This window comes from Zalophus californianus, chromosome 9 (genome assembly GCF_009762305.2).
Source record: "Zalophus californianus isolate mZalCal1 chromosome 9, mZalCal1.pri.v2, whole genome shotgun sequence".
Taxonomy (NCBI): Eukaryota; Metazoa; Chordata; class Mammalia; order Carnivora; family Otariidae; genus Zalophus; species Zalophus californianus.
In genome coordinates this window covers 129,647,400-129,670,130 of record NC_045603.1, presented here as the reverse complement: position 1 = coordinate 129,670,130, position 22,731 = coordinate 129,647,400, and the positions used below count along the sequence as shown (strand labels likewise).

General features: G+C 38.7%; 1 protein-coding gene and 1 pseudogene across 4 annotated transcripts in view; one reads left to right on the top strand and one right to left on the bottom strand.

Moving 5' to 3' along the window:
- The window catches only part of USP6NL (USP6 N-terminal like), a 170,395-nt gene that overhangs the window by 57,610 nt on the left and 90,054 nt on the right, over window positions 1–22,731 (bottom strand). The window contains exons 3-6 of one of the 3 annotated variants that reach the window (XM_027591985.2): window positions 21,730–21,880; window positions 17,795–17,862; window positions 15,616–15,698; window positions 6,802–6,841 (exon numbers count right to left, since the gene is read on the bottom strand). In XM_027591985.2, coding sequence (XP_027447786.2) covers window positions 6,802–6,841; window positions 15,616–15,698; window positions 17,795–17,862; window positions 21,730–21,784 — 246 coding nt within the window. In that variant the 5' untranslated portion in view covers window positions 21,785–21,880. Of the gene's footprint in view, window positions 1–1,055; window positions 1,178–6,801; window positions 6,842–15,615; window positions 15,699–17,794; window positions 17,863–21,729; window positions 21,881–22,731 lie in introns of those variants that run through there. The other 2 variants (XM_027591986.2, XM_027591987.2) reach the window with 2 other exon arrangements.
- On the top strand, window positions 4,646–5,919 carry LOC113921417 (annotated as a pseudogene). Its single transcript, XR_003519673.2, has one exon. The product of XR_003519673.2 is annotated as a protein farnesyltransferase/geranylgeranyltransferase type-1 subunit alpha-like (transcript).

Below are 22,731 nucleotides of genomic sequence, written 5' to 3'. Positions count from 1 at the left end.
CAGAATCACGCCACTAAAAAGTCTATTGGTCATATATTTTGAGTAAGATTTCACACCACATAAAATTAAGATACAGTTTTTAAAGATATGACTAGGCTCCAATATTCTATAAGCTATGCAAAATACTGCACTACATAAAGGAATAGCTGAATTCATGAAAATTCATAGCCTTACATATCCTTTCCTCCTTATTAAAAACATCAATTAAGCTCAAAGAAACAATAATAATCCATTATTAACATTGTTCTCTGCTGGGTAAATATAATAAATGTGATTGTTTGTTTAAATGCCTGTTTGGGGGAATCCAAAGCACTCAGCAAATATCAACACTGATCCTCTTAGGAGGGACTGCCGACTACTACCCCTATTTTAAACAGAGAATGGCCTTATGCAAAATAATGGCAAAGCTGTTAGGAACTAAAACCACAATTACTTGACCACGCATTAGTGTACAAGTCTTCCCAAAAGACAGTAAGTGCATGCTTCAATTGTATGCTTTGTAAAGATTAATAAATACGTGTAGGATTCAGCATGGTACTATTTCCATTGATGTTATTCAATGAAGTAATACATGTAGAATTTTTTATTAGCTTCCTGGAAACTGCAGGCTTGGCCATTAGGACTAGGAAGTCACTGAAGAATAATGAACTAAACTTAAACCAGAAAAATTGGGGGAAATTCTGATAAACTAAAAAGTTTACAGTCTTAGACTGCTTTGCATGTGTCTAGAGTTCTCATTCCACTTTAAAGAGACCAAGAGTATAAAAGGCAGGTCATGTAATAGGAGAGCAGTTTTAGACAAAACTTATACAAAAGGCATTTTAAATGGAATCTCAATGAGCAGCCTCAGAATCCTGTCTCTTTCCCAGTAAAAGATTGGCAAATGAATATAAAATTATGTCTTAATGTTAAATTATTAAGGTATGCATAGATTTTTTTTTTAGTGACTTCCTATTAAACACTTTAAAGTAAACAACCAATTAATTATAAGCATAACTGGGTAGGTCTTTTATTCTACAGGCAAGTCTCTTAAAAAACAAAAATGTAAAGACAACCTCCTTCAAGCATGCATCCTCCAATAGTTTTTGTCTTGTACTTCTTCTTTCCCTCACTGTCACCCTTCTCGAATCATCTATATCGCCAGTTCCCAGACTTCTGAACTTTCTGCACCAGAAAACTATACAAAAGAAAAAGAAGCAGGGGCAATGAAGGCAGAAGTCTATACTGGGTTGCCAGATTTTATTTTGCCAAATATGGGTATCTATTGTTAAAAGATACCTTCCGATTCTTCTCTCCCTAATTTCTCAAATAAAGGCCATTGTAACATTCAAAAGTATTTAAGTCCATATTTAGTGCCATAAAGCCGCTGTTACATTCATTGGATTATGCATTCAGCCACCACTTACTGAGCATATACTATGTGCAAGGCTCTGTGTTCTGAGGGTACAGCTGTGAACAGAGTAGATAACCAACCCATAGAGATGGCAACCTAGTGAGCAAACAGACAAAATAAAGAAGCGAGGAACATATTTAGAATGTGAAATAGCGTTAGGTGCTAAAGAGAAAAACAGAGGAAGGTGAGAGATAATTAGCATGTGTGGGGGGAGGGAGTTCCCAATTTTCGATATGATGGCCAGGGAAGAGGGTCTTATTCTGAAGGTGACATGTGAGTAAACAGCAAAGGAAATGGAAGGTGTCTCGTAGCTACTGTGGAATGAGGCCGGGAAGTGCCCCAGAGAGGAGGCAGCCAAAGAAGGAATACGGCAGGCATGTTCTGGAACCACTACGGAGGTCAATGAGTAAGGAAGAGAAGGCAGTGAAGACGAAATGAAAGCCTTAACAAAAAGTAGGTCATACGGGGCTTTGAAGGTCACTCTAAGGACTTCCCATTTTATTGTGGATATGACTGAGAGGCAACACAATGTTCCAGTCAGAGTGTCATGATCTTACTTACTTTAACAGGCTCATTCTATCTCTTTTAGTGAACAGGAAGATCATGGGGGAGAAAGGGGGAAAATAGCAGAAGCAGGAAGATAGAAAGTTCCAGAAGAGAGGTTACAGTGAACAGGGTGGCAGAAGCGGTGATGGTAAGTCATCAAATTCTGAATACATTTTGAAGGCAGAGCTCACAGGATTGCTGACCGATGAAATGCAGACTATGAAAGAAAGAAAGTCAAAGATAACTTAGAAGTTTTCGACTGACCAGAAGAGTAGAGCTCCCATTTACTGACACAGGGAAGTCTGTTAACAGAATGGATTTAAAGAGAATAACAGGGGCACCTGGGTGGCTCAGTCGTTAAGCGTCTGCCTTTGGCTCAGGTCATGATCCCAGGGTCCTAGGATCAAGCCCCACATCGGGCTCCCTGCTCCGCGGGAAGCCTGCTTCTCCCTCTCCCACTCCCCCTGCTTGTGTTCCCTCTCTCGCTGTGTCTCTCTCTGTCAGATAAATAAATAAAATCTTTTTTAAAAAAAAGAGAGAATAACAGAAACTCCTGTTTGGGCATTTGTTAGACATCTAAGTGCACTGATTAAGTCAGACATCTAAGTGTAGACATTTAAATGTATATGCAAGGATAAACAAGTATGGGATTCAGGGAGCCAAGTCATCAACATACGGTTGGCATTTAAAACCAAAAGACAAGATGAGATTAACAAGGAAAAAAATACAGACAGGAAAGCGAAGTTCCAAGGCCTGGGCCCTTGGGGTACCTAAAAGTACAGAGATCCAGGAGATGAGAAGGAACAAGCAGAGGAAACGGAGAACAAGCAGCCAGTAAGGAAAGAACATGCGGAGAGCCTGAGAGTCTGAAGGCTGAGACCATAGCCAACCACATCAAAAGCTGCTGGTAGGTCAAGAGGAAAACTGAAAACTGCCTACTGGATGACACAGTATAAAGGCAATTAGAGACCCTAATACAGGCCAGAAGGGGGGTGGGGATAAGGGTGGGAAATTAAAAATCTGACATGCAAGAAGGAAATGCAGGAAAAAAATGGAAAAGAGACTACAGACACCTCTTTTGAGGAGTTTTGCTGTAAGAGCAACAGAGAATCAGGGTAGTTCTAAGGAGGAAATGGGGAAAAAAGAAGATTGGTATTATTGTTGTTGCTTTACAGGAGAAGTAATAAATTTTACTATGATGGGAACAATCAAGCAGAAAGAGAAAGAATTCGGGAGAGGGAGGGAAGGATAACTCGAGTGATGTCCCTGAACAAGTCTAATTACTCATAGTGATGACAGCCTATAAAGCACAGATGAAGACAGGTGGGTAGCTGTCGTTGTGGAAGTTTGTGGAAGTTCTCTGCCTGCTTCTATTTTCTTATAAGAAATAAAAAGAACATGAGCTGAGAGGACCAAGGAGGTACCGGAAGTCTGAGGAGGAAAGATAATGTTCCAATAGCTGAAATGGAGCAAAAATTGACTAGGAACAGCATGCTTTCCTGCCTGAAAGTTGGCCTTGACTTTAGTCCAGAGGAAGCAAGAGAGGCGAGGCTGGTAAAGGTGTATGGGAGTGACTGTACTGACCTACAGTAGAATTTCAGCCGTGGAGAGAGGGGAATGAAGACATGAGTTTGGTGAGGGATAATATAACAGCGGTTATATCAGTGAGGTCCAAGGCTCAGTGAAGTCAGGACACTAGACAAGAGGGAAAATGGTCAGAGAGTGGGAACAGATTCTCAGATTCCCATTTCAAACTGGACTGATAGAAGTCACCAATAATCTCCCTCCTTTTGTCTCACTTGACCTTCCTCTAGTCATTGGACGGACAGTGTCTCAAAGGCAGAAACGACCTCTTTATTTGACCCTAGTATTCTAGGCAGTACCTAGTCCAAGGCTTGGTAACACAGTTGCTACTCAATAATGTATCTATTATAAGAAAGAAACTCATTTGCCAAAACATCAAGGTTATGATACTGGGAGAAAACGAGGCAGTCACAAGAGAATTCAACTGTAGAAAGTACCTATAAGAGGGGCGCCTGGGTGGCTCAGTCGTTAAGCAACTGCCTTTGGCCCAGGTCATGATCCCAGGGTCCTGCGATCGAGCCCCGCATCGGGCTCCCTGCTCGGCGGGAAGCCTGCTTCTCCCTCTCCCACTCCCCCTGCTTGTGTTCCCTCTCTCACTGTGTCTCTCTCTGTCAAATAATAAATAAATAAAATCTTAAAAAAAAAAAAAAGAAAGTACCTATAAGAATCTTCAAATGGCAATGCTGTCTGCATCTTAAAGGTATGCTTCATTTTCTAATTTTCAGAAATTTTTGATTTTAGGAAGATTTTCTAAAGTATTTCTCAAATTCTCATTCCAATTCTTTACCTCCATTATCTGAAACTCAGCCTCCTTCCCCCATCAAACATAAACTGAAGATAATCCCAATCAGTAACCTGCTTTTCATTCTGCAATTCATTTCTTGGTACAGAAAAAAACAGAAGGGGAGGGAGATTCTGACCAACCTTAAAACATTCAATCCCTAGTTCTCATGCACACACAGCTATGGGACCAGCTGCCTAGCCAAGTATAATGAACAAAGGGGAAACACTAACTTAAAAAAAAAAAGTGACAAGTTTACTATACATAAGATTTCTTAAAGTCCTTAAAAGTTAATAGACTTGGCCGCCGCCGCCGCCACCTCCATTGCGGACCGAGGCGAGATGGCGGCCACTGAGGGGGTCGGAGAGGCTGCGCAGGGCAGCGAGTCCGGGCAGCCGGAGCCGCCACCGCCCCAGCCGCACCCTCCGCCGCCCCAGCAGCAGCAGGAAGAAGCTATGGCGGCTGAGCCCGGAGAAGCGGTGGTGTCCCCTATGGACGACAGGTTCCTGAGCCTGGACTCGCCCACCTATGTCCTGTACAGGGACAGAGCAGAATGGGCTGATATAGATCCAGTACCGCAGAATGATGGCCCCAACCCAGTGGTCCAGATCATTTATAGTGAAAAATTTAGAGATGTTTATGATTATTTCCGGGCTGTCCTGCAGCGTGATGAAAGAAGTGAACGAGCTTTTAAACTAACCAGGGATGCTACTGAGTTAAATGCAGCCAATTATACAGTGTGGCATTTTCGGAGAGTTCTCTTAAAGTCACTTCAAAAGGATCTACGTGAGGAAATGAACTACATCACTGCAATAATTGAGGAACAGCCCAAAAACTATCAAGTTTGGCATCATAGGCGAGTATTAGTGGAATGGCTAAAAGATCTATCTCAGGAGCCTGAATTTATTGCTGATATTCTTAATCAGGATGCAAAGAATTATCATGCCTGGCAACATCAACAGTGGGTTATTCAGGAATTTAAACTTTGGGATAATGAGCTGCAGTATGTAGACCAACTTCTTAAAGAGGATGTGAGAAATAACTCTGTCTGGAACCAAAGATACTTTGTAATTTCTAACACCACTGGCTACAATGATCGTGCTATATTGGAGAGAGAAGTCCAGTACACTCTAGAAATGATCAAATGAGTACCACATAATGAAAGTGCATGGAACTATTTGAAAGGGATTTTACAGGATCGTGGTCTTTCCAAATATCCAAATCTGTTAAATCAGTTACTTGATTTACAACCAAGTCACAGTTCCCCCTACCTAATTGCCTTTCTCGTGGATATCTATGAAGACATGCTAGAAAACCAATGTGACAATAAGGAGGACATTCTTAATAAAGCATTAGAGTTGTGTGAAATTCTAGCTAAAGAAAAGGACACTATAAGAAAAGAATATTGGAGATATATTGGAAGATCCCTTCAAAGCAAACACAGCACAGAGAGTGACCCACCAACAAATGTACAGCCATAACACCATCTGGAAGAACTCGATGGAATGCTTTTATTTTTTTTAAGAGACTCTAATGCAGGAGTTTAAAACTAAAGCGATCATTCCCTTTGCCTGTGGTGTAAAACATGCATTGCACAGGTACTGCTTTTTAACAAGAACTAAGTGTGATGCTCCTTGGGTGCTGCTGCTATTCAGACTAGTAATTTGATTCTTTTAAAGCAAAGTAATTTGGGGGGAGGGTGAAGAAACAGAAAGTCCCATGAAGGAACTTTTGTAGACTTATAAACATTTACTCTAATCCCTTAGCATCAGCTCCTCCCTAAAGGGAATATGCGTCAGGATTTGCAGCATTAATGAACGCCGGTAACTTGTATGTAATGGGTATACGGTAACTTAAATTTGGGTTCAGGAAGCAGGGAATGCAGTGTTACATTAGAGCTGCTCTGCCACACTCACAGTATCTTGCTATCACTGTAACCAACTAATGCCAAAAGAATGGTTTTGTAATAAAATTATAGATGTATCCTTAAAAAAAAAAGTTAATAGACTTATCTGATTAAAGCAAACTTCTTTTGTTGCTGTTTGTAGGAAATTTGGTTACAACCTCATGGAATAGTTCTATTACAAAAAGTTACTGGCCTAGAATCCTGCTTTATGAGCAACAGAGTACATGAGAATCACTTGTGAAGCTTTCCACAAATGACCTATGTGAGCTCCTGCCCAGAGAGTCTGACCTAACAGACTCAGGAAGGTCCCAAGCGCCCGTGTTCTTCAAAGGCTGTACATGCGGAGCACTCCTAGAACTGTCTAAAATACAAGTCTCTGATAACTGCTACCTTTCTTCTTTTCAAGTATCTATCAGAAGTTCCAAAAATCTCCTAAAATTGTTTCACCGTTAATTACTTTCTTAGAGTGAAATGTGAATGCCTGCACCATTTACATATAACATGGCACTCAAAATCACAAAGGTGGAGATTTTATTCCTCTGATAAACATAATGCACTGGTAACGATAAATACATGCAGAGCTGGACTCACCCGTTCCATAGCTGCATTATGATACGGGAGCTCCTCCTCACTGCAAAGGAAAAATAGTATATGTGAAATAGCTGAAATCATAGTGAACTTTTAAAAAATCATATACCTATGGGTACATATGATATATAACCATTTATCGTCATCACAAGAATGGATCACATTACATAAGTTTCCATTCTGCCAAATTCAATATAAAACAATTAGCAGTTCTGAACCCACAAGGTCCCCTATCTTCAAATCTCTAGACATACGCTAAGACAGTCATCTCCAGCCACATGTGGCTATTTAAAGTGTTAAGTTCAAATTAACAATTCAGTTTTTCAGTCTCACCGTAGCCACAGTTCAAGTGCACGACAGTGGTCACACAGAGGCTATCGTTTTGAACAGCGTGTATATAGAAAGAATATTCCCACCACTGCAGGAAAGTCCTACTGGACAACACTCCTGTAGACCAGGAGTCAGCAACCTTCTTCTGCGAAGGTAAATATTTAAACAGTAGATACATTAGGCTTTGCAGACCATACAGTCTTTATCATTAACTATTCAACTGTAATGTTGTATTGCACAAGCAGACACAGGTAATAGTAGACTGAGTGCGCTTTTATTCGCACAAAATGTTTGCAAAAACAGGTGGTGAGCTGAATGTGACCTGCAGGCTATAGTTCACCAACCTCTACTCTACAACATCACCTCCACTCTCTGGCTAAACTATGGCCTATAACAAATGATTGCTTTTTTAAAAAAAATGGCATATGGATCGGGCGGGGTGCCTGGGTGGCTCAGTCGATTAAGCGTCTGCCTTCAGCTTGGGTCATGATTCCCCAGGTCCTTGCTCAGGGAGGAGCCTGCTGCTCTCTCTCCTCCCCACTCCTGCTCTCTCTTACTATCTGTCTCTCAAATAAACAAATAAAACCTTACATACATAAATAAATATGTGTATATATATATATATATATATATATATTTAATGCTATAAGGAACTAAAATAGCCTCCAAAAGATTTATGAATGAGAAAGGAAAATCTGGGGTGCCTGGGTGGCTCAGTCGGTTAAGCATCTGCCTTCAGCTCAGGTCATGATCCCGGGGTCCTGGGATCGAGCCCCGCATCGGGCTCCATGCTCAGCGGGAAGCCTGCTTCTCCCTCTCCCACTCCCCCTACTTGTGGTCCCTCTCTCACTTTGTCTCTGTCAAATAAATAAAATCTTTAAAAAAAAAAAAAAGAAAGAAAGAAAGAAAAAGGAAAATCTGATTCTATAAATGAGGAAAGTTTCATTTGTCAAAACTTCAACGGGGATGAGATTTTTAAATATACAACAAAAGACCAAATTCATTTCTCTGATACAGTAATACTGTGATATCAGTTCTAACCTAAAGCATGCTGAGACTCTTGTATTAACTGCCAGTAATATAAAAACAATGGGCTATCTGTAACAAAGTCCTGTGCTTTGAACTGCTACCTCAGTAATACTGATATTTTCACAATGACACAGATTCTTGTCTTAGTTTCTCTTGAACCACATAATACCACTCTCAAGAGTATAATGCATTAGTATTCAAGAGTCCAGTATGTTCAACAGCACTCTTTTGCTACTCTGAAGAGTCCTTAGGTGAACCACAAACCAACCTATAGCAATGGAACTGACAGAAAGTGTAACAGCCAAAAGAGATAGTCCAAACCCTTCACTTCAGAGATAAGAAAGCTAACATTTCACTTAGTCACAGTCATTTAGCCTATTATAGAGACGCTCAATTCTATCTCTCTAGCCCTGTGGGTTCAAACCAAGATGAACAAGATCTTCAGATTCTGCAGCAGTATACGAAGAAAGGCCTAAGAAACCAATTCTCAAGAAGAAAAAAAAAAACTTTGAGGATTTAATATAAAAGTCTTTTTTTTTTTAATGTAAAGTGTCCACTCACCTTTACTGAAGGTGACACCTTGGTTTTTTTGTATCTTTCATTATGCTCAAGTCTACATTTCCCTGCTAATCTGTAATCCTGATTACTAGAGCCAATGATGTCTGAATGGCACAGGATGTAACTTCTAATTTAAAAGTACATCTATCCATTCTTCACTTACTGGCAGAAAAAGGGCTTATCAGCACTGCTGGAATTTATTTCCTAGGTGAATAGGGTCAGCAGGGACATCTTGAAAGACTAGGAACATCTGAACCCTTCGTGCACACTAAGACCGGTATTTCTGGGGTGAGGAGGCTGCCCTGGGCAAGAGTAACTTTTTGTACAGCTGATTTGAGCAGACCCTGATAACTGTTTATTTGAACTTTCCAACTGCAAATGAAGTGCCAACTCTGGCTGCTCACCAAAGGATTAGTTCTTTGAAGGTGCTGGGTACATTTCTTTGGTGTCCTCCTATTTACTTAAACAAGGTCCTCCTATTTACTAAACAAGACTAACAAACCTTACTGTGCCTATTCCCAACACTGAATCAGAACCAAATTCTGCCCTTGTCTGTGGAATGGTGCTGATCATCTATCTGCTCAGGCCACGTGGCCTGTGTGCTCAGGTCCCACAGAACGCACTTATGAGCTTCCAGATGAGACAGGACTGCTCTCAGCATCCCGCCCCACCCTAACATCAAACCATACTACTGAAAACCCTGGGAGAGTGAGATGCAGGAGCACGCATACAACCAAAGTCAGCCTTAGGCGATATCCAGAAGTAGACTTGGTGTTGGATTTCCCTCCACCTCAATATTTTACATTATTTCCTTTTGCCCTGTCACAACCCCCACCCCAGGATGTGCTTGTCTGTGCAGGAACACCATCATATCCCCAAACAGTTACTGAACTCCCACTAACCAAGTGTTTTTGCATACACATTTTTTAAATTTATTTTTTAAATTTTTTGATTGAGATATAACTGACATATAACATTGTGTTAGTTTTAGGTGTACAACGTAATGATTCCTATTTTAAGTTTAGTTAGCATCTATCACCACACAGAGCTACACATTTTTTGGGTTTTCCCTTGTGATGAAAACTTTTAAGATCTACTCCCTTAGCAACTGTCAAATACACAATACAGTATTATAACTATAGCCACCATGCTGTACACTCCATTCCGAGGACTTATTTACCTTATTACTAGAAATGTGTACCTTTTGACCACTTTCACCCATTTTGCCTACCTCCCAGCACCACCACCACTCCCCATCCCATCTCTGGCAACCAGCAACCTGTTCTCTGTATCTATGAGTTCATTTTTTTTGTTTCGCTGTTTAATTTTTTTTTAAGAGTTATTTATTTATTTATTTATATTTTTATTTATTTAACTGAGAGAGTGACAGCGAGAGAGGAAACACAAGCAGGGGGAGTGAGAGAGGGAGACGCAGGCTTCCCGCTGAGCAGGGAGCCCGATGCAGGGCTCGATCCCAGGACCCTGGTGTCATGACCTAAGCCAAAGGCAGACGCTTAACGACTGAGCCACCCAGGTGCCCCTTTTGTTTGTTTTAGATTCCACATATAATTGATAACATACAGTATTTGTCTTTATTTGATTTATTTCACTTAGGATAATGTCCTCAAGGTCCATTCATGTTGTCACAAATAGTAAAATTTCATTCTGTTTTGTGGCTGAATAATATGCCTCTATGGCTGTGTGTGTGTGTGTGTGTGTGAGAACACATTTTCTTTATCTGTTCATCCATCAATGGACAACTTAGGTTATTTCCATGTTTTGGCTACTATAAATAAGGTTGCAATGAACATGGGGGGCGGGTATAAAAATCTTTTTGAGATAGTGATTTCTTTTTGGATAAATACCCAGAAGTAGAATTGCTGGATCATAAGTAGTTCTAATGTTTTTGGTAAAGATTTTATTTATTTATTTGACAGAGAGAGAGAGAGAAAGAACAAGCAGGGGGAGTGGCAGGCAGAGGTCAGAAGCAGGCTCCCTGCTGAGCAAGGAGCCCAATGTGGGGCTCCATCCCAGGACCCTGGAATCATGACCTGAGCGAAGGCAGATGCTTAACCAACTGAGCCACCCAGGCGTCCCTAAGTAGTTCTATTTTTAATTTTTTAAGGAACCTCCACACTGTCTTCCATAGTAGCTGCACCATTTTACATTCCTACAGGCAGTGCACGGGGGTTCCCTTTTCTCCACATCCTTGCCAAAAGTTGTTATTTCTTGTCTTTTTAATAATAGCTATTCTAACAGGTATGAGGTGATATCTCATTGTGATTTTGATTTGGATTTCCCTGATGATTGGTGATGTTAAGCATCTTTTCATGTGTCTGGTAGCCATTTTTATGTCTTCTTTGGGGAAATGTCTATTCAGGTTCTTTGCCCATTATTTAATCAGATTACTTTTTACTCAGTTGTATGAGTTCTTTACATATTTTGGATATTAACCCCTTATCAGATACCTAGGTTGAAAATACTTTCTCTCATTTGGTAGGCTGCCCTTTTTATATGCTGTACAAAAGCTTTTTGGTTTGACGTAGTCCCTCCTCAGATTTCTGTGATGGCGTGCACTCATCTTCACAGCCTTCTAAGGAGAAAGTAGGGGACTGCTGCTCTTCCAAAAGCTACACACAATGTCTAAAATACACATGTAAAGCACAGCACCAGCCTCAAGCACAGTGGCTGGCAGGCTGCAGGAGGGCACTAAATGTTGCTGAGTCAAAGTATGGAATAAAAGGGTGAACACACGCCGGCATGCATAGATGCATCTTCCTCTTGCCACTTACATATTCTCCCAGTAGAAGAAAAGAAAGACCAAAGTCTGGATGTGTGCAGAATATTCCTTTAGGTCAGCAAACTACAGCCCCATGGGTCAAATCCGGCCCACTGCCCACTTTTGTAAATAAAGTTTCAGTGAAACACTGCCATGCTCATTCGTGTATTGTCTGTGGTTGTTTTCACACTACGACAGTAGAGTTGAATCATTGTGACAAAGATCACAAGGTTCACAGAGCCAAAAATATTTCCTATCCAGCTCTTCACAGAAAATGTTTGCCTAACCCCACTTTAAAAAACAAAGGTTTGTCCTCTAAAGGAAAGAGGTACATAGAAGTTGCTAAAAGAAAATGCCACGCTGACAGCAAGAAGCCATACCTCATAGAAACATAGTAAGTAAAAACAACAACATAGTCATCCCTGGAAAGAGAGGGGCCTTAACTCAATCTGTTTTCATCTGCTTTAAACTTAAAAGAATTATTAACTAGAGTATATGTGCCTGTAATTTTTCAATACCTCAGGTGGCATATTTCTGTGAGACAAAATTTCACCAGAAAACTTAAAACTTAACTTGTTAAAATCAGTAAATTGAATATGTTGACTAAATTTTGTTTTTTGCAGTTAAGTCTGTCTAAGTTTAGATTTACTCTAATCAAAAGGATTAGACAAGTAGAAAGAGTTCACAAGCTCTTGTCATCAACAGAAGTTCTTTAAAAACAAAAACACCTTTATTTTGGGTTTCAAATATTTATATAGTCATAGTAAACTACAGACAATCTGCTAATTTTTACAAATATACACCTTTTGATTAGCTGAAAATCTGAAGCTTGATCCTAATTTTATCTTTATTTTTGATACAATTTCCTTCTAATTCTATTAATAACTTCTGACCTAAAAGCTCTATCATTATCCAAATTCCAAGCATTCCAAGCTGAACAGACCAGCAGTGACTATTTTTGATAAAAATGTTGAAAGTTCAAATTTCAAAATTTCTCTCTTAAATACACTTGATTTCTCCATTCTCCAGATGTAACTCTGTCACAGGCATCCAGACCAGGGATAACTCCCCATTTCTGAAGCCTAAACAAAGACCTTCCTGTTGCAGCATGAAGCCAAGCTGGTTTGGCAACCGTTTTTATATTTATTGTGAAATCTGTTATAAAGCCAAGGTAGGCCTCTACTGCTTTTGTTAATACTGTCACATATCATAACAAGCAATTTAAGTTACTAAAACTGTAATTAGATATGAAGTCAGCAGCCTTCAGAGAAGATCACAAAGTTACTTTTGGCCACTGTACTGTATTGACATTGACACTCAAAACCCAATTTCCCTGCAGAACCAATCAAAAATTACAGAGAACTAAAACAGCAGAAAGAAAGGCTCTTCGATCAAGGTGTGATAGAGAGCAGTATCTAAATGCCTAGGCCAGGTGACTTTATTCAATAGTGCAAAAAACCCTTCAGGCTACAGTGACAAGCACTGGAAGGCACCAGCAGCAACCTCTGGAGAATGTGTTTTACTTAAATTAGGCACTGTAACAAAATCAATGAGTTTGGTAAAATTTAACATTACACTAAAATCCATCTCTCTGCTTCATTATTTTCATTTGTGCTGGATGCTCCAGGACTGCACCATGGTATGAATTAAAAAATCAGTGTGATCATATGAGAACTGGTACCAAGTGGCTTCATTTTCAAAGAAGTGGTGAGCTTAGCTATCTGACTATACCTTCATGCAAGTGACTGCCTTCAAATTTCCTTCTAGGCGTGTCAAAGCACTTTCGTGTTTCTCTCATTTAAAACACAGGAAAGGGGCGCCTGGGTGGCTCAGTCGGTTAAGCGGCTGCCTTCGGCTCAGGTCATGATCTCAGGGTCCTGGGATCGAGTCCCGCATCGGGCTCCCTGCTCAGGGGGGAGTCTGCTTCTCCCTCTGCCTGCTCTGCCTGCCACTCCCCCTGCTTGAGCTCTCTCTCTCTCTCTGACAAATAAATAAAATCTTGAAAGAAAGAAAGAAAGAAAGAGAGAGAGAGAGAGAGAGAGAGAGAGAGAGAGAGAAAGAAAGAAAGAAAGAAAGAAAGAAAGAAAGAAAGAAAGAAAGGAAGCAAGCAAGCAAGCAAGCAAGCAAGAAAAAGAAAGGAAGAAAAAGAAAAGAGAAGAAAAGAAAATACAGGAGAGTAGTAACAGGCAGTATACTGCAGAAGTTCAGAACACAGGCCCTGCTGTAATAAGACTGCCAAAGTCTACAGCCCACATCTGACACAGTCAACACAACTTGGGCAGGTGGTTGACCGCTTTCTGCTTCAGGTTCATCTAAAAAAAAAAAATAAAAAGCGTACCTATCCCAAAGAGTTTTTGAGAGGAATAAATGAGTTATCCATGTAAAGGGCTTAGAACAGTGCCTGGCACACAGTAAGTGCTCAATAAATACTAGCTAATATTAGTAAGATAAATAATGGACAGACTAAACATGTTTCAAGCAATGAGAAAAGAGATTTTAGGTAATTACTAGGTCCTTTTGGAATGCACAGGTTTTTCACATGTCGTTTATATTAGACCATTTTATGATATAAACATCTCTTTTGGTGGTTCACTCCCAATATACAGCCACTTGAGAAGGCCAAAATAAGCTAAGTTATACTGCACCTTCTGAATCAAAATCTGGGATAGAGCCCAGAAATTTATTTTCAAGAAAAATTTCTCAGCTGATTCTAGTGTGCAGACAAGTTTGGGACCCACTGATCTTGACAGGGCTAAAAGCTCAAATTGTCCTTTAAAACTTCATCCCATATCTCAGATCTGCACACTAACCCACACAAATGTGTAACCATTTCCTGCCACATTTGTGGCCAAGTTTGATTTATTTAAAAAAAAAAAAGTGGAAGTGGCGGTTTAATTTAAGAAGAATGTTTCATCATAGTTAAATACTGCTCTGCTGGTCTGTTAAAGTTCAAAGTCTTCTAATTATAAGTACTCAAGAGAACACTCTGGTTATGCTAATGTCATTGGGTATAATAATAACACCTTATATTTGTCCAGACCTTTATATGGCATTCTATCATTTTATTTCTTCAAAGCTTCAACTATAAAGTATGTAGAGCAGTGATGATTCCATTTTACAGATAAGGTGTGAAAGGGTTAACTGCAACAAGTGAAGCCACAAGAAGGGCACACATTCTCTAACTCCCAGAGTTGTTTCTCTTAACTTTGGTTGCTTGTTCTACCCAAAGAAAAAGAAGATACCAAAAAATACTTTCTAAATGCAAGAAAACTCAACAGAAGGAGAAAACAAAGTCTGAGTACTACCAGTTACTGCTATGAACTATCAAGAAATTATATTTTTTCCTTCAAAATGTAATCATATATCCTAAAATTAAAAAGAAAAAAAAAGCTCTGGCTTTTTCCTATTTATAGTAAATCAGACTGGAGAAGAATAAATTTGAATGAGAAATTACTCACTAAATCGGATGGAAGCAAACAAACTATAGAGATGAAGAGAACTCTCTAGCCTGTAGGGATCTGCCCAAACAATGCCAGAACTGGAACAGGCAGAATTTGCATCATTAGCAGGATGTTTTCAAGAGTCAAAATCACTTTAGCCCCTTTACAGTAGTCTAGACCTCTCTCAACTCTTTATATAACATACTCAGGATAAATGGAATTAATTCTGAGAAGCAATAACACAAAGACATTTATAACTATGGGAAAGATCAACGGCATCTCCTTTCATTGTTCATTTTTAGGCTGCATAACACTAAAGTTCTAATTGTTAATTATTTTAAAAATGCATTTACATAAAATGAAATGTTTTGTAATTATTTTTGAAATACAAATTATTATTCATTTCCATTTAATTCTGCTAGATTATTAATACAACTCATTTATTGCACTTTATGTTCTTACCAAAATACAACAACTATCAAAGATTGTATTCTTAACTATATAGTTCAATGTTAATCATAGAGGTTAAAAATGCCAGGAATGTAATAACAAAAAGCACATTGCAGGACTACTCCTGGAATCTTATTCACAGCTGTGCGATTAAAAATAAAGAAAATCAATATAATAGGTCACCATAAAACATTATAATAAAAGAGTTAGCTTTCAATCAATGCAACTTACTGTAAAAAGCCAAATCTATCCGTGACTTTGTAAACAAGGTAATCAGCATCCTCCCAAGGTTCAATCTCTGCACCTTCTCGTCCCTGTAATAGGGGACAAAGAAGGGTATTATTGGGAATTTATAAAAGTGAATAATGACTTAAAACAAAAAGACCACAAGAGTTAATTTTTTACAAATTAATAATAAGAGCTAGAAATGAGGCATTACCAACCTAAATTAACTTTAAAAAAACAAACAAACTCCTTTTGGCAATATAATCACTACTTCCCAGTTACAAACTTCAGAAGATCCCGTCTGCCAGCAACAGCTGACACGCAGCTAAGCCCTGATCAGACCTGGTTTTGCGTCAGAAGTCAGCTGGGAAAGACAGAACAACGAAGGGTAAGAAAGCCGTTCAAGAAGGAACTGCCAAACTTTAATGTTTTTGACTAAACATGTCATAGGAAAAACTCTTTCTTGCCTTTCATCCAAACTCAGAACAGTAAGCTATCCACCTTGTCTCTCTACTTCTTTACTTCACAGCTACATCAGCCTTGACATTATTCTTGCCAAGGTCAAAAATGATCTGCCATCGGATAGATCATCCAGTGGACACTGTTCAGTTCTTACCTAGTGGATTCTGTTCAGTACGTTTCTCAGTATTGCTCACTCCCCATTCCTCAAACTCCATCATACCAGCCTCTCTTGGTTCTCCTTATACCATCCAACTCTTCTTTTGATGGGTCTTCATGGGTCCCTCTTAACTGTCAGTGTGCCCACGGCACTGCCCTCAGCCCAGTGCTCTTCTCCCTCTACTTTTGAAGCTGTTAACCAGCACCGATTAGAGTAGGGACCTCAAATGTCTACACCAATCCATCAAATTTCAGACTCAGTACCCACCTGTCTTGTGGACCCCTCCATGTGCATATATTTTATCAGTGACTGCACAATGGCTAGCCTAGTGCCTAGTTCCTGAGTGTGACTTAACTGCATGGAAAAAAAAATGCATACAAGCATGAATGAATGATAGGTTTCTTGGTTTTAAATTAGTTAAGCAGTTAAATAAATTAATGAGGTTTTTCACAGACTCCACTAAAACCTACTCACCATAATGGGAAATTGTGTCTGATGCTCCATACAACCAATTTTAAAACAAACTTTAGGAACGTAACTATTAAGTAGAGCACTGCCTGCCTGTATGGCCTCCCTGCGAGCAGGGCACAGTCCAGATGGCTTTCTATAATTTCATGTTCCCGTTATTCTCACAAATAATTAAAAATAACAGATAGGAAATTATATGCAACTGCGATAAATATAAAACATGACATTTATAAATCACTGCCTACAACCCATTATAGACCTCAAGGGGTAAAGTAATAATAAGGAGATATGTAAACTGTCAACAACTGTGATATTCTAGGGCATCAAAAACCAGATTCCATAACTAACAGAGATAAAATGGTAATGGAGAGTATACATAATGTATAAGTTCAAATTTTCAGATCCATGTTAAAATTTTAATAGCATATATAAATTATAAATAAAATGGGTATTTAATTCTATATACTGACATATTCAAATATTTACTGAATACGTAGCATGAGTTAGGAACTATTCCAGATATTTAGGATACAAGAGTAAACCAAACAAAAGAAATCCTTAACCTCAGAGTTTACATTCTAGGAGTGAGAACAGACAACAAACAAAGTAAGTATAATATGAAGTATGCTGATATAATAAGGGCTCTAATGAAAAATAAAGAAGAGAACAGGGATCCAGAGAGCTGGGGAAGGGGGCTATTAAAGAGTGTGGTCAGAGAAGATCTCACTAAGACGGCAGCATCTGGGTAAAGATCTCAAAAAGGTGAGGCAATGAGGCATGAGAATATCCAGGATTAAAGTGTTCTAGGCAGAAGAAACAGCAGTGCAAAGGCCCAGAGGTAGGAGCAAGCCTGGTGTGTTTCAAGAACCGCAGGAAAAAAAAAAAAAAAAAAAAAGAATCACAGAGACTAGAGTGGCTGGAGCAGAGGGAAAGAGGGAGAGAAAATCTGGAGATGAAGTCAGAGAAAAAAGATGACTTCCATTGTCACATAAACAAACTGCTTCTGTAATTTAAGCTCTCCAAACACCAAATCCATTTCTGTTTATATGTTTTTTTTTTCTAATAAAACTTACTCAAAGGGTAAATATGAATACTTACTCTGTCATACTTAGCAACTATTTCAGCTCGCTCCTGGGCAAGTTTGAGTGCTACATCCTGGTCCGAATCTGTGGAGAGATCAAATTTAGATGAACCGTTTTTTAAAGAACCATAAAGTTAATTAATTATAAAACTAAGACAAAACAAAAATAAAACAATAAATCAGTATTGCCTAAAAGGACAAACCAGCAAAATCAAATAAAAGGCTGAGTTAAGTATCTGTAACTACAACGTTGAAGTATCAATGCATCTACCATTTCAATAATATAGATGATATTTAAAAGAAAGCAAATTTGTTAACATAGCATTAATGTAGGGGAGATGATAAATCTTATCCCTCAAGAATCAATTTTGGATCTAATTTCAGAGAAATAAGTATTAAAGTAGAAACAAACCGAAAGCTCCAAGTTTTCAGATGAAATCCACCTGGGTATACGATGAGAAGAACATTCAAGAAGGCTTTTACAAACTGAGGTAATTTGTCCACAAAACAAACCAGTATAAGATATACTTCAGGAGTTAAAAAAAATTATTTCTTCTACATGATGAAAATAATTACTTCTTCATTTGGCCTCTGGGGTCCCCCTCATCAACTGTCCCAACTACTATGATAATCTCCAATCTTACAGCACACACATACCCTTCTTTCTTACTACCACCATGTATCTTTGAAAAACACAAATCTGACAACAGCAGTAGAGATCATAACATGAAATAGTATGCGTATGATTACACATCACAAGTACCGTAAAGAAAAACAAAAGAACTGTAACAGGCTATATCAAAGGCACCTCTTATCAGGAAGAAAAAGACAAGCATTCCACTGGAAATCTGGGCAAAGGCCACGAGCAAGAAATTCACAAGAGTAACAACAGCAGCCAGAAGCATATCTGTGTTCTCAGTAAGTCTCTGGCAGATAGTAAGATATCTGCAGGCAGCAGATACCGTGAAAAGCACTTTACATGCCTTATCACGTATACGAATTCTATCACATGGACAAAAAATGAAGCCTAGCAATTTTAGTGAACTCGTCTAAGGTCACAAAACTAATAAAGAGCAAAACTGGAATTCAAATCCAGATAGTCTTGACTCCATAGCCAATAATTTTAAGGATTACTTTATAAAAATGATTACTAAAGACACAAGAAAGGACCTCCAGGGAAAGATGACAGATGGAACATACATTTTATATCCATTCTTCTTGAAACTCACTAATTCCCTCCATCAAAGGCCCAGCAAATGGTGGCTCCTGAGGAGAGGGAAGGGTGGGGCTGAACACAGAATACTGACGAAAGGGGTCAATTCCCTAAGATCAAAAGGATGTGCACAAGTGTGGAAGAGGTTGGGTGCAGGGAAGAAAACCACATCTTCTCCACAGCAGGAGACCAGCAGATACGGCCTGAAACTGCAGAAGCAGAAGGGGCAATCCAGGCATGCCATCTAGCACTATGGAAGAGAACAGAAACGAAGCCCGGCGAGTGGAGTGGTTACTTCTGTGGGGTGGGCTGTGGGGAGGGAGGAGTATGGCAGTCAGCTATTTTTCAAAATAAGCTGTACAGACTGCTGAATCTTGAAACCAAGTATAGCTCTGATAAAAATAAAATCTAAAATTAAAAGCCAAGGCATGGGGATAAAAAAAAAAAAACTTATTAGAAATACAAGCTTTAAAATACCTTTGTACTTAGACTGACCACAAAATGGACTGATGTTACTCAATATTGGCAATAGCGTGGGGAAATCTGCAGTAGCTTACTCTGAGGAGAGACTTATCAGTGTATAAAAATCTTTGTGGAGGGCGCCTGGGTGGCTCAGTTGGTTAAGCGACTGCCTTCGGCTCAGGTCATGATCCCGGAGTCCCGGGATCGAGTCCCACGTCGGGCTCCCTGCTCAGCAGGGAGTCTGCTTCTCCCTCTGACCCTCCCCCCTCTCATGCTCTTTCTATCTCATCCTCTCTCTCTCAAATAAATAAATAAATAAATAATCTTTAAAAAAAAATCTTTGTGGAAAGCAATTTGATGTCTGCAGAATCTTAAAAACGGGCATACCCCAACAATTCTACCTCGAGGGATTTAGGCCAATGAGGTCATCAATATAATAGTAAAAATTGGAAAAATGGGAATTTGTAAATTTTTAAACATGTATTTGAGGAAAAAATGTTTATGTCACTGCTTTTCTCAGACTACAAAGTGTCAATATGCTATCCTTTGGGGGAAAAGTGAATAAATAATGGAATGGTTCAGTAAATTAACAAAAATGCAGATTAGTTGTTTAGATTTTCACAGTGAACTAATGTAGTCAGAAGTCTAGGATAATCAACTCAATTATATATTCATTACCCTACTATTCTAGACTTACGGAACTCTCTCAATACCTTTTCCCTCTTCAGTTGCCCAGCTTCACAACATTACACTCCCACTTCCACAAAGGGGGAAAGCAAATTAATAGAAATTAAACTCGAACTAGGAAAGCTGACTACTTATTAAATTCCACTTCCATTATCATAACAACTAAGTGTGAGTATCTATGGTGATCAGGCCAAATTCAATGGATGAGTGTGTTCTTTGAATATATTCTCTATCAGACCTTCATTCCTGCTACCAGTCCTAGGAGTCTCAACCCTATTTCCTACTTAACAATGACAAGTTTAAACGTATAAAGGCAAGAACTGGAAACAGTATGGAGTTTAGAAGATGCAAAGTATCCCAAGAAAGCATCATTGTGGTGAACTATAAGATAGAAAGCTTTCCACAGATTATCTCTAGTCTAGAGATTTCCAGAAAGGAAAACCTAAGCATGTAATAGAGGCCATACTGGAATTGACTGAAATTCTATCTTAATTTTATGAGAGAAAGATCATATACTTTAATATGATTAGAGCAGCCCTCCAAATCAAATAAAGTAAGTTCTAAATCTTTAAATTCCCTTAGAAATTTCTTATCATTGCATTTCCCTGTGGAGAGAAAATTCTGTAATGTTGACAAATGTGTCCTAAAAAAAGCATGAATTTTTGAAGTCAGACTGATTTTATAAAATACAGCCAAACCTGCTTCTCTGAAGAGACTAAATCTAAATGCCAATTCTTTCCAACAGGGAGTAGTAGAGACATTATTTAGTAATCTACATTGTGAGGCAATCATCTTTAGAGTAAGAAGTAATATCCCTATACAGCATTCACTATAGTTACATTCTCTTTCACACTGTCTGATCTAGAGTTGAGAAGTTTATTAAGAATTACACTAGAACCCTCCCTTTGGCTTCATTGTGAGTGCTTATTTAGAAATTCCATTGCAAGAACAAAGGGTCTGCCCTAAAACATTGACCACAAAGGGATATCAACAGCTGTCTTTTGTCTGTGCACAAGTGTGCACAAAGTTCCAGGCACCTATTAAACAATGACAGTTGTGTTCCTCAGTACTTAGATCGCATGTCATTATTAAATTTTAAAAATCTCTCTTACGTTACTCAAGCCAAATTAAATCAAATCATTTTCATTGACTTCACATCTAACGTAACAACATTCCAAAGTAAAAGAGGCATATTTGAAGCAGTAAAAATCAAAAGACATTAGATTAAATACTCAAGTATACAGGAAAACATACCTGGGCACATATTTATGGCAGAAAATGACAGCTATCGCATCTTATGAAGCATTTAAAAAACTGACAACTATAACATTTTAAGAAGACCTCTAATTCCCTTTAAACACAAGAACTTTTAAGAAGCCAGCATCCTCCTGAATGACATTTTTTAAAAGCAGGCATTGTAGCTTAGTATCATCACTCAATTAATCCCAAATTGTAATGAACAAGTCAGTCAAAGTTAGTAAATTTCAAATCCACTAAAACAAAAGTGACAACAGACATTTTTTCCTACTGTACATTCGGACAGATAATTACGATATAAAATCAACTATTCCAATTTAGGAAGTACTTTACCCTTTGTTAGACAATTGGTCTGGCCTTGGGAATTAACGGCAGCGTCAGTCCTCATAGAGTAAACTTATCTACTCCAAGATTTCATTATTATTTTACAGTTCTCAAGCACACCAGGAGTGTTCGGTGGTGCCTCACACATTCTTGCAACAAACTGAAACAGAAAAGTGGAAGGCAGCTCTACTTGAAACTATTTGTGAAACAAGCACAAGAAAGAAAACGTTTCTAGGGGAGAAGAAAAGACCTTTCTGTGGTTACACAGACTACAGATATTCAAACAAAGATGATGTTTGTTGAGGGTAAAAACATGTCTTTCAGGCTAGATCCCAAGTATGAACCATACCAGCCTACACCCAGCATTCCATCTGACAACAAACAGGAGCTTGAAACAAGCAGCTTTATAACATGCCTTCATCTTGTACTGCAAAATTAGCCACATGCCTACTACTTTTAATAAAATTTGTCATGAAGCAACAAAGACAATTTTTATTGAAAACATTAAACGACAGCTAAGCAGGAATGTTCTCCTCAAATACATTTTACTTCTTAACATAATTTTTAATGTGAAAACTCAGCCTCTGTTTCAGACACTAAGTGAATACATGCTAAATTTTGGAAGGTTTTGGAAAGTTTTGGAAAGTTTTAACACACCACACATACACAAGTGAAACAAATGTTTTGTGAAACAATGTGTATAACTACTGTAGGATGGCACTATGAAATTGTCTATTCCATTCTATTTATTTTTTCTTACTTCCCTTCAATGCTTCCTTCTTTCTTTCAAATGGTCAAGGACCTACAATTTGGAAACCACTTTGCATGTAACAGCCATGTTAGAGGCATGCTTGTGAACATCAACTACACTTAACTGGACACTAATGCATTAAGTTTACACCCAGCTTAAGCCATCTGTAATATTCAATATAAGCAAAAGATCTCAGAAGCTCAGGGAGAGGGAAAAATTTCAAGTCATAGACCAAGGAATGAGAATCAGACTGATACCAA